This window comes from Nyctibius grandis, chromosome 1, assembly GCF_013368605.1.
Source record: "Nyctibius grandis isolate bNycGra1 chromosome 1, bNycGra1.pri, whole genome shotgun sequence".
Lineage (NCBI taxonomy): Eukaryota > Metazoa > Chordata > Aves > Nyctibiiformes > Nyctibiidae > Nyctibius > Nyctibius grandis.
This window is the reverse complement of record NC_090658.1, coordinates 5,994,819-6,010,203: the sequence shown is the minus strand read 5'-3', so window position 1 is coordinate 6,010,203 and position 15,385 is coordinate 5,994,819. Positions and strand designations below refer to the sequence as shown.

General features: G+C 40.6%; 1 protein-coding gene across 2 annotated transcripts; it reads right to left on the bottom strand.

Moving 5' to 3' along the window:
- Positions 1 to 2,289: 2,289 nt before the first annotated feature.
- Positions 2,290 to 13,412, bottom strand: ANKEF1 (ankyrin repeat and EF-hand domain containing 1). 2 transcript variants are annotated; one of them, XM_068411404.1, is made up of 10 exons: positions 13,031 to 13,412; positions 12,377 to 12,576; positions 10,726 to 10,875; positions 9,885 to 10,008; positions 8,206 to 9,016; positions 6,125 to 6,351; positions 4,748 to 4,866; positions 4,685 to 4,717; positions 3,360 to 3,503; positions 2,290 to 2,415 (listed from the first exon to the last, which is right to left on the bottom strand). In XM_068411404.1, exons 1-10 carry the CDS (start codon positions 13,374 to 13,376, stop codon positions 2,290 to 2,292), a joined length of 2,280 nt encoding a protein of 759 aa, XP_068267505.1. In that variant the 5' UTR covers positions 13,377 to 13,412. The 2 variants fall into 2 exon arrangements, with proteins under 2 accessions (XP_068267505.1, XP_068267496.1); XM_068411395.1 differs by having other exon boundaries at positions 4,685 to 4,866; positions 13,031 to 13,376.
- Between the last annotated feature and the right edge of the window lie 1,973 nt (positions 13,413 to 15,385).

The window sequence follows — 15,385 nt, the reverse complement described above, 5'->3', positions numbered from 1 at the left end:
ACCCCATGCCTCTCCTTCTTTTAGAGGTGCAGTTTTATTTACAGTTGTTCAAGGGCATCCTGCTCCTTGCCTGCACTGCCTTCTATGACTTGCTTTACCACTATTATTTTTGCTATTTGTAACCATCTGCAGCCAGCAGAAGTTTTATGCTGACAAGCAAAGATGATATGCTGATATTAAGAGTTCCAAGACAGCTGAAATTTGAAATGGTATCTCACTTGCCTGCGAAGTCCTTCTTCATACTGAACTATTAAAATGCTAGATATACCAGGGTATTTTCTCGACGTAAGCAACTTGTCACAAGCTACTCGTGCACAAGCACGTTCATACAAATAACTTGTTCAGTAGTGGTATTTGAAAGTAGTATCTCACTAGATACATCTACTTGCTTTGCATTTGCCTTGGTTATCTACTAGATATCCCATTTACATTTGGATGCACAGCTAGAGATAAAAAGGGGTTGCTGCAGACGGTGTCATGCAGGCAGTGGCAGTGTCTTTAAGAGTGTGACTGCATAGGCTTTCCCCAACAATCTTCTGCTTTGCTCTCCTCATGCCTAGGCAAATCCAGGCATGGAAATGCTATATCACACACTTCAGCAAGGGCAAACCTTGGTTCTTCTTTCAAAAATAATGAACCAGAAGGAAAGAACCCAGTTTGAAGCTCAGATTCTGGAGTTCAAGACTTGTAGTTAAAAAAAGAGTACGTTTGAAAACAAATTGTCAAAAGTAGCTGTACTCTTGACTCGGAGAGCTCTTGAAGTCTCACAGTGTTAAAATACTTTTGAAGAACGGGTACTATCAAACCAGAAGCTGATTTAATTTACGGTGTTTGTCTAGGCCAGTGTCATCTTCTCTCCTAAGGGACATACACATCACCACACTGGACAATCAGGGAGTGAACTACATTGCTACAAAACTTCCTCTATCATGTGACAACAGTAATTAGCTGAGGTCCTGAAACACAAGAGTTTTCATCCCTTATGTGTTAGCTAACTAGACTCTTCTCACAATCTATATACTTTTTTTTAAGTTTCCAAGGACAATTGGGCTAGAGGGTTCCACAGGCTATTTGCACATCATAGAGTATTTAATATCTGTGTGCTGCTTTCTCTGTTTTCTGTAGTCTGAATGTTCTTGTATCCTATGAAAGAGGAGATAGGCGGTTTCAGTTCACTTCTCCACACTTTTTGCTTCTTTAGATATATTTTATGGCGTTCCCTCCCACTTCTTTCCTAAGCTAAACATTCCCAGTATTTCTGCTTCTGCTCACCCAAAACTTACCACCTGTTACTGCCTTTTTGAAGCTCCAAATTGGGCTCACTTCTCTACTGCCAACCATTTTGCAGAGATAATCAACAGAATTCAAGAGGTACAGAGTCTCTCAGCAGAATGCAGGCTGGTTTGGCTGGTCCTATCATACAAATCTTGACATTATACTTCCTATAACAAACTTCCAGTACTTTTTCTTCATACTAAATTACTGCAGCCTGGTCAGTTCACTTCTAAGACATCAATTCCTTCCCACGCAAAGAACTCATTTTAATTACAGGGATGATACCTGACTTTGCTGGTGTCGGGGCAAGCACCAATTTGGATTAGCTCTGGATGTAGCTCTTAATCCAAGAACCTGCATTTACAAAATCTCTGAATGTTTTTCAAGTTTGCCAAAAATATCTACAGGTCTTGATAACAGCTTTGCAGCACTGTGGTTGGGGTATACATCCTTGGTGAGTGAGGGGAAAGGTTTGTGCGCTCTTGCAAGTGTACGAGAGAACATAGAAGCAGTAAGCTAGGCAGTAGTAGTCTTGGTTGTAATTCTGTACTTTCTGTTACCTCTGCAGGCAACCAAGAACATTGGTGTCTTAAATAATTTCTGAATGCTGCCTTCATATCTTTATATTTAATAGCCTTTTAGTAGAAAGGGTAACATTTATATCTTCCAGGAAGAAGTTTTATGTTGAGGTGAAAAATAGCCTTATAAAGCCATACCTTTACAAAGAAAAAGGACCTGTGTGTGTCACAACAGTGGCCATTTCACAAACTACACTGAGCCAGCTCCAAGACTTAGAATCATATGAAGATAAACCTTTCTCCAGATTAAGCCCATAACAAGTTTTTCCTTTGTAGATTATGTTGCTTACACACAATTTTTTGTTAGTTATTTTTTTAATCATAACTGAGATGCATTTGCTGAGCACTGCATGATTCCTTCCTTACAGAGGAGTAGCCTTTCAGATTTTTGTCCCCCCAAAATACATGCTGAAGTAGCTTCTTCCAGCTGGTGTGCTTATTCGTTAACTTTTCTGTTAACGGGGGTCGTGAAGCTTTCTGAGTGGCCATCAAGAGCGGCGCGTTCACGGAGCAGTTCTTGCTTTCTTACTAGCTCCTCTGTTGCAGCTTCAGGGGCCCAAATCTACAAAATAAAGGTATTTGTAGTTAATTTGGACATGACTTCTGCAACTGAAGCATTAAGAAGATCCTGTTAGCCAAATAGAGCCATGTTCTAGCACTCCTTTCCATCATGAGACATAGAAGAAAAGCAGTGCGGTCTCCCAGCAGAAGATACCACAACAATTTGTGTATATATAAGCAGAGCATTCTCTTATCACTTCCAATCTGTAACATGCCATGGGCTCAGATTAGGGGTAACATGGGAAAGAAGATCCAAACCTAATTGTTTAGAGTGACTCGGGCCCAAGATCCTCAGAGCAGAAAACAGTAATTAGCTGTAGAGTCACTGGCAATGCAGCCTGTTCTCTTGAGACCATTGCAGAAACTAGCACAAATCAGGGTTAGGAAAATGGTAAACAAACTCCAAACAAAACCTCTCAGCAATGGTATTCTTTTTCTTTTTAAGGAGAAAAAAAATTACTTCTGATAGTCTTTTTCTGTTTCTCAGTTATTTGTGAATGAGTATTAACAAGTTCCTGCCACAAAAATTATATTTCCCGTATTCTAACTCTAGGAAGTTAAATATTTAGTGTACTGTGATCCACTTAGTTCAGTAACTGTACCTGACATAAGTAATCATGTGATAACTAATTGAGAAGGCAAGTTAGAAGTTGGTGCCAGTCCCATGCAGAAGGACTCCTATCCTTTAAGTGTAAGAATGTAAAAATCCATCCCATGAATGTAGTTGCATTTGTATTTTACTGTGGGTCCATGTAATACACACACACACATACACATAAATCCTTTAGTTTACTGTTGTTTTGCAGCAGTCTCTCTGGCCTGTGTCACATCATCTATAAGCTCATTGAACTGTGAAGTCATTTCATCAGATTGTTTTGGTTTTTGATCTACAGCAAAGTCTACCTTTAATGTGAAACTGTGCTCATGTTTTGCTACTGTACGTACTTTTCTGGGTTTGAACATGATGTCGTCTCTTCTGGTAGCACCACTGGCTATCAAAGAGTTCAGATAAATAACATTGTCCTTAAGGGAACGTGGTGTCTCTTCAGGAATGGATTTTTCTCCAATTGACAGAGATACCTGTGAAGGCTGAAGGAGAAGTTATCAGTTATACAAACACATTGCGTTTGGAAGCAAGGCACACATCCTGCATCTTCTGACACTACTTTTGCTAGCTGTTTACTCTGTGTGTATTTTTTCTTAGTCTGTTCTGAATCCAGTTTTCTTAACACTGAATTTTTTTTAATAAACAAAATTTGTGAGGGAAACCCTTTTAAAGGTAGATGATGACTCTCCTTCTTGGACACTAAAACATTAACTGCTCTTTAAGACTCACAAGACAATCATCTAGTACCACTGGTGATCCCATCCTGTGCTGGGTGATGAATAAATAAGCACCTATGGTTGTCCTCCTGCCTCTGAAAGTCCTATACTATCCCTGACAAATTCAAAACATTTTTGAAAGGCAGAAACCATCACTTGGCTACTGGGACATAGTTACTACACTGTTCAGGGCAGGACTGCTAAAGGATACTTCCAGCAATGCAGATACAATTGCATTTTCTCTCCAAATAGCATCCTGGGTCTGACTAACAAGTATCACTGGTAAATCAGGAAGATCTCATCCACAATAAGACAACCAGGATGTGGTCATGGAGGCTGATGTCAGCTTGGGAACTAGGGCAATGGTAAAGTACTCAGGGCTCCCGGGGGGTGCAGGAAAGGCATTCTGAAGTAAAACAGCCAAACATCAGTGTGAGATTAGACAAACAGGACTCAGGTCAACAGTAGAAGAGGAAGGATATGAGACAAGAGGGGAAATGAGAAGTCAGCAAGCCTGATGTTGCCTCAGCGAGTTCGATTAGCAGAATAAAAAGACCTTTCTACTAATTTGAAGGGTCTTGGCCTTATCCTGTGAAGAAACAGGTGCTCCCTTTAAGAAATGACAGTTACTAGTTGTTTGGTATTTACCACAACAGAGCTGGATGATTATAAACTTCAGGGGGAGGCAGAAAAGAAGAGGAAGTATCACTGCCAGAACACAAAAATACAGGACATAATTCTAAAGCGGGACTTTCCTAGTCATGAAGTTCATATAACTAACAAGTCAAAATTTCAACCAATGAACAAGTACTAGTAGTGGCAAGAACAAGTACTGGCTTCTGAAAATATTCCCTTTAACAAACCTGCCTGATTTATAGCTTTAGATAGGCATGGATGGCAAATAAATGAAAGAAAGAAGCGCCCTACTATTAGCAAATCTCTCATACCTCTTCTTTCACAGCTTGTACCTCTGCAGGAGTCTGTGTAGAAGGTGACTTTAGCGTCACAACTTTTTCTTTCTGTGGTGGTTTTTTTTCTGGTACTTCTGGCAAATTTTCCAGTTTATTTTGGAGCATATCAATTATTCTAGAATCTGCAAATACTTTAGCAATATCAAGAGCATTCTGTCCTGTATTTAAAAAAATAAATACCTGTATAAGCCATGAAAATGAACCGTGGCACTTGTTATTGCAACTGGATAATGATGCTACAGTCAACTGGATTTAATTAGGCTTCTACTTTATTAACCATTCAGTGTGTCAGCAGGGTGCCTGACACTGGTGCGAGGACTGGCAGTCACCAGCACTGCCCACAGAAATAAGGCCTTGCAGAAACGAGCCTAGAAACCAAATATTGCAGGAATTCTCGGAGTGGTTGCTTTGCTCTTGATGTCCTGGCATTTGTAGCTTAATATTCTGGTCCTGCAGGTTGTAATTTTGATCTTTGAGAGCTGAGAACATTTAGCACTAGGAAATTGGTAGCATAGTACAAGGTTAGGAATGTAGACCGAGTTACTGTAGGTGTCTGCCTCTTGCAGCGCTTGCTTTGTGGCTGGCAAGGAGTCAAGGGAAAGCCCTGCGATTTAAATAGTGCTGAACACCTTCAGTGCCTAAGAAAGGAAAAACTCTCCTGGATCTTATGAGATTAGACCCTGTGGCTGTAAAGCAGTTGTGAGACTAAACTGCCGTGTGAATTGGAACTTGACATGGTAACAGAAATGAATACACATCCATTCTACAAGCAAGGTTTCACCTATAGGGCATTTTGGGAAGGAAAGTCTCATTATACAGCAATATCGCTTCCTGTGTTAGAGCAAGGGCTTAAAATGGGATAAATGTTAACTGTTCAAATGATTCCAAAAATTGAGGAACTAATACCGAATGAGGGATCTGCTGTGAGGAGGTAACGCTTCAGTATCAGTTCAGATTTGTTTTTCTGTTAAGTATTTTTTTTCTCAGGCAGTAGTATTTACATGCTAAGCAGCAAGAAAATTTTTTCACCAGTGCTGCTTGTGCATAAAAAATAAGTGATTTAAATGGGTGGCAGAGTATACACTGGCCACAAATAAAATCTAATTTTCCATCAAATAATACTAATAACTAGATAGAGTTTTTTCATTAAAGACACTTATAACTCGGTATATATCTTGTGAGGAGCAACAATCTCCTTAATCACGTAATTAATGATGTTCCTTTGTTTTCTAGATGCATAAACCCCCAGGAAAGCTGACTACTTGCAACAGTGATTCCACACTGTAGAAAACTAATTTAATTTAACTCTTACCTTCATCCTGCTAGCAACCATAAATTCAGAACACTTCTCAAAGTGTGAATAAAACATGTATACACGTAAGGAACCAGGCCTTTTGAGGAGAGATTGATATTTACCATTGCTGTTTGTCATTTGGATGTCAGCACCCGCGTCGATTAGAAAATAGACGATATCCAATCGGTGGATCTCAATGGCTCTCATTAGTGGGGTTGCATCGCCTATTGCAGGCGCGTTCACTGCTGCTCCAGCCTTCACTATCAGTTCAGCAATGTCCAGGTGTCCCTTATGGCACGCGTGGTGGAGGGGAGTCCACATGAAATTGTCTGTCGTGTTTACATCAGCTCTACAAGAGAGGAAGAGGAGTTGTGGCACATGAAGCTAGCTACTAGACACAGTAACATCCACAGCTCCAAGTACAATGTTAACTGCCCACTGCAATGGCGTATTCCATGTAAATAAATATTTTTGTATTGCTACTTCTACTCTGAAACCATGTTAGTATCAGATATATAGCTTGTCACAGAATATTAATTGTGAGACTGTGCCTGGGTGGTGATCATATCCCCCTCTAAGCCAACACGGTGTCCTCTACATGGAGGTTTTTGCAGATTAAAATAGGCATTCAAACAGCTTAGTCCTGTAAAATGCTGCTAGCATTTGTGCTTCAGCTTCACTGAGGATAGCAAAAAGTAGATTAAGGAACTGAAAAAAGGTGGCTTCTGGGCCAAGAACAGGTGCTCTGAAACACATGGCGATATTGCCTACTGTCCCTTTTACAAACGAGTTAGAGAAGGTCTATCTCAGAAAATCTGAGGATTTAAAACTTTTTCAGCCACTGTGCCACCAGACTAGATCTGTTTCTGCTCCCAGGTTAAAACTAGCATGTTCTGGAGGACGCAAGGGCTAGTTTGCAGGAGATGTTTTCAATATGCTGCCTTCAGATGACACTGAGGGGAAAAGCATTATCAGCCCTATAGCAACTAGCTGCCTGGGGAGCTTTTGGCCTGGGGACATCCAAAGGCAAGGTGTGGGGAACAAGAGCCACCAGAGCCCCTTAATGGTGTTAAAAGGGAAGATATATGGTTCCTCCATATCTTTGAAGAAAGCACAGTCCACAACCATGCCCAGATCTGCGATCTCCCACTGGTGCCACGCGCGGGGTCCAAAGGGGTCAAAACCTCATGAGAGGTTTCCCCCAAACTCCAGCAGAGTGAATTACTTTGCATTGTATTCAGGACAGCCTGAATTAGGGTCACTGCCCCATTTAGTCTAGGGACAAAGAGGTGATGTCTTCCCAAAACATAGAGGGAGGGAGAAGGAAGAAAAATTATGAAGGAGGCTGCTTCCAGGGACAGCTTTTTGCTCTTCAGGCCAGATGGTTAATATTTAACTCTAGATCAAAAGAACAGATTCATCTGTTCTTCTTTTGTTCTTTAAATTTTTAATCTTTTTCAGAATTGTACCTTTGGTGAGACCTTACCACACTAAATTCCACTGACCTACCAGTTTTACCTTTGTTATCTTTCAGTTGCTTAGCTGTTATAGTTTATTTGTATGCAGGTTTCATTTACTTTATATTTCTCATTAGAATCACCAGTTCCAGTTATTCCCCTTTCTCTCTCAACCCAGCCTCCATGCCTGTACTGATACTCTGTCTACCCCTGAATACTTTTTGTGAACTTCATTCTATCAGAAACAAAGTGATTGAAAGGAACACAGCACTGACTTAAAAATTCTTCACCATTTTCTCCTGATCAAACATTGAATTTGCCTTTAGTCAACTTTAATTTACTTCTGAGTCTTTCTGGAACAAAACAGAAAGTAGATACCACCAATTTATGTTTAAACCTCAGCATTTCCTATAGCTCTGGATAAATGTTTTGTTTTCTGTTCAATGTGGATTTGTGACACTGTACTGAAAAGGCTATATTGTAAAAAAGTATTTGAACTCCCATGCCAAATAGAAAGTATCTGAAAGTCCATGCTGTTGAAAGACACAAAGCTAAACACTGTACTGATAACTTTCCCCTCCATTTTCTGGTTTCTGTCAACTTAAAAAATCTCAAAATTGGTACTATTTTTTTAAACTATGCTATCATATTTCTAGGTCTAACTGTTAAATATGATGAGATGTGACTCCAGTGCTGTCTAGTGAGGCTTGATGAAAGCAGTGGAGATTAATCTGAAATGATCTTACCCCTTTTCCAGAAGATACTGCACAACATCTATGTTCCCACTTGCACATGCAGTCATCAAAGGTGTTTTGTAATATTTATCTTTTATGTCTACTGGCACACCCTCCTCAAATGCTTTCTGTAGAGACAGGATGTCTCCTGCTCTGACAAGGTAGTTAATATTCATGTACGTTTTCCTTGGGTCATCTATATACCAGGCACGGTCATCGTGCACGGGATGGGCAGATGGGTGGTCTCGTTTAAAATCAGCAACGCTCTGAACAGCCTCAATCATGTACACAGCGAAGCCGTCTTCCCTACGTGGACATGTGCTCTTCGGAAGAACACAAATCGGCACAGGGATGGCGATGCCTTTTTTGCCGCGTTTCTTCCCTTTCTTCTTTTTCTTTGTTTTGGGTCCAAAGGACGTTATAAGAAAGCTTTTCTGCAAGTATTTAGAGCCTTTAAAAAATTCTGCTATGTTGATTCCTTCAGGGTGAGATTTTTCATGCATTTGAGCAATAGTTTGTATTTGTTCGACGTCCACAAAGGCACACTGCTTCTGAATAACTGATACAAAATCATCTTTAGCTACCGTCCCTTCTTCTTGGTCAACGGCCTCAAACGCCTTGCAGAGGGCAGCCTGGTGCTCTAAGGCCCAGTCGTAGAGCCTCAGTGCCCAGAGGGGGTTGTCCGCCTCAGCCCCAGGCTTGGACCGTTTCCTAAAGAGATTTTCAATTTTACGTAATTCTGCTGCTGCTGCTTTAAAACCGCCTGCCTTGGCAACGGCTCTCGGGGTCTTCGTTAACAAATTTGTCCACGTAGGATCACAGCCTAAAAATACGGACACAATTTCACTGGTAATGCAGTGGAATTCGTAATTACTGATTATTTAATATAAGAGACTTGTCATATACGTACAACTAATTGCCACAGGTCTACAATTTTATACTGTCTTAACTATAAACAGCGATAGCAGATGGAACCACATCATTGATCTCAGGCTGGAAGGTGAGCCACGTGTCTGCATGTGTTTCCCAAAGGGAGGTTCATTGGGCGACCCATGCTCTATCCACTCATGAATACGCATAGAAAGGCAGAAAATTTTACATTTTTACTTAAAGTGGTGAGCAACATTAAGAAGAAACAAACTAAGATTAAAATGTCACTCGCTGTTCTATACCCCAACCTTGCAATTTGGTGACGGACCACTCATTGAATGTTTGAATCACAAGAACAGAATGTGGGATTTTGCATGGTGCTCTTGAATCAAAGCTTGATGTGATATAATTATCTGATGAAGTTAGAAAAGGATCATAGCTTCTTTGGAGTATGTTTCAGTGCCTTTCTCCATGACTACACTGAGATAATTTTTTAAAATGATCAGTAAACGAAAACTTAATTTTCTATGGGAAGATTCAATATGACACTTCTAAAAACAACTAAAACCAGAACCACTTAATACAGTCCGGTTCTAAGTTATACAAACCCGTGATGTTTCTGCTGCTTTCTTTAAGGTATGTTTTGTCTCAGCCACATTAGTAGAAATAAGTCATAATAGACTGTGTTAGGCACTTCTTAATGAGAATTACATATGCCACATGATACCTCAAACATTTCATAAATGCCCAAGTGAAATCGTTCCTTTAGCACAGAGAAAGAATAGACATGATAGTTGCAAAGTAACCTATTTTTAATGTACCTCTTTGCCCTATAAACTTGCAGCAATTTGCAAATCCTCCCTCCGCAGCATAATGAAGTGGTGTGTTACCATTCATAGCAATCAGGCCCAAGTCTCCGTTATAAGCTGAAATAATCCTCAAAATCTAGAAAAACAAAGGCAGTACCACCAAAAATCTCATCTGTTTCATAAGGTGGGGAAGTGTCAGAATGATTTACAAATAAATGCAATATCCTATATTCCCAGTTTATATAGTGAACTTCTCTCCCATGCCCAGCTGATCAATGTCCACAAAACGTTCACGTTTTCTAGAGTACTGTGCTTACTTAACTCAGGAAACAGAAACCTTCTTCAGTCGTAGACATCAAGGATAATCTTCACTCCTACCAGGCCACTGTCTTTAACTCTGGCAGTGCACGCACAACCAAACTCCGTAACTTTGACGATGATACGGGGGGTAAAGAAGAAAGTGCCTACCTGCAGCTCTTTGCATCTGCCCTTCTTATAAGGGTAATGTTTCATCCAAGTTACACAGCTGTGACATGCTGCATGTTGAGAGAAACAAGCCCTCCAATGGAGCTGCTCACACCAAACAGCCACACTAGCACACACACACAGAGGTACCTTGGCAAAAAAGGCTCTGCAATTATGAGAGAGATTCTATCGCTGCTGGATTCCCTTTGATACTTAAAAAAGAAGCTGTTCTTGACTGCTGATTATTATGCTTTGATCAGCTGAGATACTGGACTCAAGAATTAAAAAAAAATAAAAAAAAAAAACAAACCCTAAAAACAACAGAAAAAAAATACCCAGGTTTGGCTTTGCAGCAATGCTTTAACACCACAAATTTAACACCACATACCTCAAAAAAGCCACCTTTGGCTGCAAAATGTGCAGCGCTGTGTCTTTCAAAGTCAAAGAGGTTAACGTCGGCTCCTCTCTCGAGTAGACCACGCACCAGCTCGAGAACACCTTCTCTTGCAGCTTCCATTAAGGCTGTGCGACCTGTGGCCTGCAAGGTAGCAAGAAAACAATTCAGAATTTGTTTCATATGCTAATTCAGGTCGGAACAATATGATCTGATTGTTGCAAGGTGGCATAAAACCAAAGGTCTCCTTTTTAGTATTACCGAAAAAAGGAGACAAGTCTAATAGTTTCAAAGACACTTGTAGGTAAACTTTAAGAATCTAGTCATAATGCTGCTAAAATACGTGTAGTAAAATCCCAGCAACTCAATACATTAGTAACTTGAGTCTCTCGAACAGCGCCCATGAAAATCAATCTGTTAGTTAAGGAATTCTTTATTCTGTGTGCATGCTCTCATGCACGTTTACAAAATTTAACACAAAATACCACCTCTATCACGAAAGAGCACAAGGAGCTATGGCTGGAGGAGTGCTACGGGGAAGGCAGAGCAACTGGGGAATTTCACTACTGTTCTGTCTGAGAGGAAAAGTTCACATTCTAACATGTTAGTGCTGTTTCTTTTTCTAGATCATAGTGTATGCTTGTAACTAGCAGTACCTATTTTCTTCATAATGGCTGACTTTGGTAGGTCTGGTGACCTTCCCAAGAAAGAGCACATGAGCACATCTTGGATCAGGGATCACGTGCTATTAACATGTCGGCCCACAGCAACACTTAGAGTATCTGACTTGCCGCTCTACAGAGAGGCAAAGAGAGCAGCGAGCCATGGATCTGTTCCACTGAACCATACGTTCTTCCCCGCTATCTGTCTGTCTCTGGAAAGAGCTAACCATTCCCATTATGTCACCAGGTATGTGTCCACCATATTACAAAAAAAAAAATGTAGGTTTCTCATATTGTAGGTACACTGAGTGCATGAAGCAAACACATGCATGAGAGGATGGGATAAGGATGTCCAAACATTGGTTTTGCTATAGCTACAAGCTAGGAAGGATACTGCAAAACCAGGACCAAAGCAAAAGCTGTGGTTAGCTTTAAGGGAAAGCTTGTGCTCCTTGACTTGATCGACAGCACAGAGCTTCAGTCCTTCAGGTCTTTGTTAAATTAAGGAAGTAAACAAATAAATTACTAAGACATACAAAAGAGAGAAAAGAGTTCCTTATGCCTTGTCCCTGCCTTGATTCCCCATCAGGTTTTTCATGCTGGACTCGCTTTTCAGTGAATATTATTTTGACCCTGAAAACCTTAGGGCACATTGAGGCAAAGTACAAATCAGCATTGCTCCACTGAAGTACAGTGAACTGCAGCTCCTAAGAGCTGGCCCAGTTACATTTTGGTTTTGTAAAATATTTGCACTGTAATCTACAAAAATCTAAATTGGCCTATGTGGTTCAAGCAGGAGACTTAAACCCCTGCTCCTGCAGAAAAGGGTGATACAGAAGAAGGGAGTAAGTGTGGCCACAGAATTAAGCACTTGTTACTGCTTTATTATTTTAATGTGAGGATTTAAGGTCATATACTCTAGTCATCTGGTAACTGTTCTTATACTCCTATATCTCTGTTCTTAGTTATAGAAATACTCATACTGGGTTTCTTGCATGGGGATTTGCTCCTCTTTCCAAGAAATTCAGACATATTTCTTTAATATCATTAGCTTTCTCACAGGCTTGTAGAAATAATGGCTTCCCATCAGTAGTACAGTTGTTAACATCTGCACCATAATCCAAGGCAATTTGCGTGCAGTGGTAGTGCCGCCTTGTAGGTAAAATGCAGTAAAACAAAACACCTGCAAAGAAAACCAGCAGGGATTATGGTGCAATACTGGATGGTAGGAAAGGTTACTCAGGCTGTAAACTCCACAGCTGAATGGACAAACTCCTTCAATAGGGACCCATCAACTTCTTTTAGGGTATATACATGCAAAAAAGACTCCTGGTTTAGGGCCTTTGAACTTGGGGAGTGAACCAGAATTTAATACGTGTGAGGTCACGGGAGGAACATGATTCTCAATAGCAAGTTATCTTTCAGCTATGTACTGGAGGGACCTAGGATTTAAAGGCTGAGAGGGAGAATTATTTTCATCAGAGCTTTTATGGCCAATAGCTTCTGTCGAGCTGTAAGGACTACCCTCAACCACGGTTCCTCTCTACAGATTGGACACAACGTACGTAGCAAGTGTGTAACACAGTAAGGGCTCATTTTATGGTATTTCTGGTCTGATAAGGTTCCCTTTTACTTACCTTTCCCTTCATTATCCACAGTAGCCATGTCTGCTTTAGCTTTTGCTAATAACTCCAAAATCAACTCATGGCCTAGCTCAGCTGCCTTCATTGCTGGAGTACGTCCCATTTTGTCCTGGACGTCTGGATGAGCTCCCTGTTCCAGCAAGAAGCTGCACATGTCAATGTCATTTTTAATGCAGGCCAGATGAAGGGCACTACATCCTTCCATAGGCTCTGTGAAATTAATGAGATTTGGGAATCCATTCTGGACCAGCTTTTCTATTTCCTTCTTGTCTTTCTCGTGAACGCACTGAAGAAGTCTGTAGATCTGGAAGTTTAGAAGTCTCTTATCTATAGGCAACATCCTGGAATAAGAAAAAACGGCTTCTTTTGAGGATGTAATATCGGCATGGGGAGAGAAGAAAACATATAAACACAGAGATGTGATTATAGTTACACACCAGTAAGAACAGGAATCAAATTATGTTCAAGGCATGAAAATATCCACTTTAACTTGACAGAGCACTAAGTTTTGAATGAATTTATCTCACTTAGTATATACAGCATGTAGAGAGACTATATAAATACATGTAGCACCTTGCAAAATTGTTCTTTCTAGTCATCAAACTGTTCTGAAGAAGACTCATTGAAGGTGAAAATTAAGTTAAGAAACTGCAAGGTAACTCCTTTCCATTCAAGGAACTGTTATAATCTACAATTACTTGGAAGCCTAAGGGGAGGCTGATCATCTGCCATTTTAGTACTTCAAAGGGAAAAATAAAATCAAAACTCACAGTGTCCTCTGCCCTTGCTAAAACATAAAATTGATACTAGCATCACCTCATCTGTCCCTGAGCACCTTCGTTTTTTTAGGGAGGTGTAGCTGATGCATGAACTTCCTGCTGGGCTACGTACATAAAAGAGTAAGTTGCATTTCTCTGCAGCAAAAGCCTTGGGGAAAAAAAGATGCAGACAGTGGGATACTGGCATGGAAAAAGGTTCCCCCAGGTGATGCAACACATGCTTCTCAAGAAAACTGCTGCGCAGGAAACCAGCTTTGCATTTGCCTCAATTCTGATTATTTTTTTTAGGCTTTTTAGCCTCTTTTAGCTAGTCTCGGCACTCGTGGCTGGAGGGCCAAGCAAGGGCCAGACATTATAAAGGCTGTTTCTGAACCTTGCTTAAGTGGGTGGGAAGCTTCCTAATAGCTTCAGTAAGCCTTGGGTCAGACTGTCCTCCAAAAACAACAGTGCACTTACAGGACATGCACCAAAAAAATGTGGAGGAACAGAGTCCTGTTAGGGAATACTTGGGTTTTGTGGGGGTTTTTTAATGAGCAATATAGCCTGTAAATGGGAGCACTCAGCAGTCTGCCTGGCTACTGCTGGGTGCTTTGTGGATGTCCAAGAAAAGGTGAGTTTTAAGAGAGAGACGCAGAAGGATGCACAATTCCAACAGACTTTTTGAAGCAACATCTCCCATTCTGGATAGGAAGCCTGAGAAAAAACCGCAGGAAAAACAGAAAAAAAAAAAAGAATGAAAGCTAATCAGGTTGGGAACCAATAGAGCGCAGTAGTTTTGTACCACAGGTACAACATGCCAGTTCTTGTTTCAGCTCTACACCATGTTTTATTTGCATTATTATTAGAAGCTACTCACTTGCAGAAGTGTTTAAGTGGGCATTAAAACACAAAGACATCCCTTGACAGAATAGGTCAGCTGCTCCCAGAGTTTGGGGGCTTTCTCCATTTAAATATGACATTGCTTAAATGCTAAGTTCTTTTCTGTATAGGTCTTACACCACCCTCATTCTGATCATATACAAAGTATATTCTCACATTGCACGATTAAATCATTAAGTAGCAATAACTTAAATCTCTTGCCTGTGTCTTGGTGTATTCTCATCCATACCATGTTGTGCTTCTTGTGGCATGTTGTCCTGTGAAAGGGAATAAATGCAGAGATTTTTTTTCCTACTGACAGGGGTTACAACTATAGCAGCACTCTAGACCTAAAGTTTAGAGTTAAGAAATAAGGCTACTCCTGGGTAATGCCCTGGTAAAAGCAAAAACTAGAGTCCCTTATGGAGTCTAGCTTTTAGAGCCTGAAACATTAGGAAATAATTTCTAAGCAAAGCCTCAATACAGGAAGTTATTCCTGGCTACTGAGCACAGGGAAAGCAGCAGTGTAAACTCTGCAGGGGCTGTGGCAAGGAGCAGCAAGAAGGTACTGCAGGGAAGGCTCTTACAGTACTTACACCACTGAAAATCAGCAAGAGAAACGTTTTTAAAGATACTTAGATGGAGCTAAGAAGCTTAAATGTTCTCTCATACTCTTGTTCCGTTTCCCACCACCCTGCAGCAGCAAGGAACT

Coding starts and splice junctions, on each gene's coding strand:
- ANKEF1 (XM_068411395.1), bottom strand. CDS start 13,376: ATGTTGCCTATAGATAAGAGACTTCTAAACTTCCAGATCTACAGACTT. Junction 10,009..10,725: donor CCAAAGGTGGCTTTTTTGAG/GTATGTGGTGTT, acceptor TTGTTTTTCTAG/ATTTTGAGGATTATTTCAGC. Junction 4,867..6,124: donor CCAAATGACAAACAGCAATG/GTAAATATCAAT, acceptor TTTTAAATACAG/GACAGAATGCTCTTGATATT.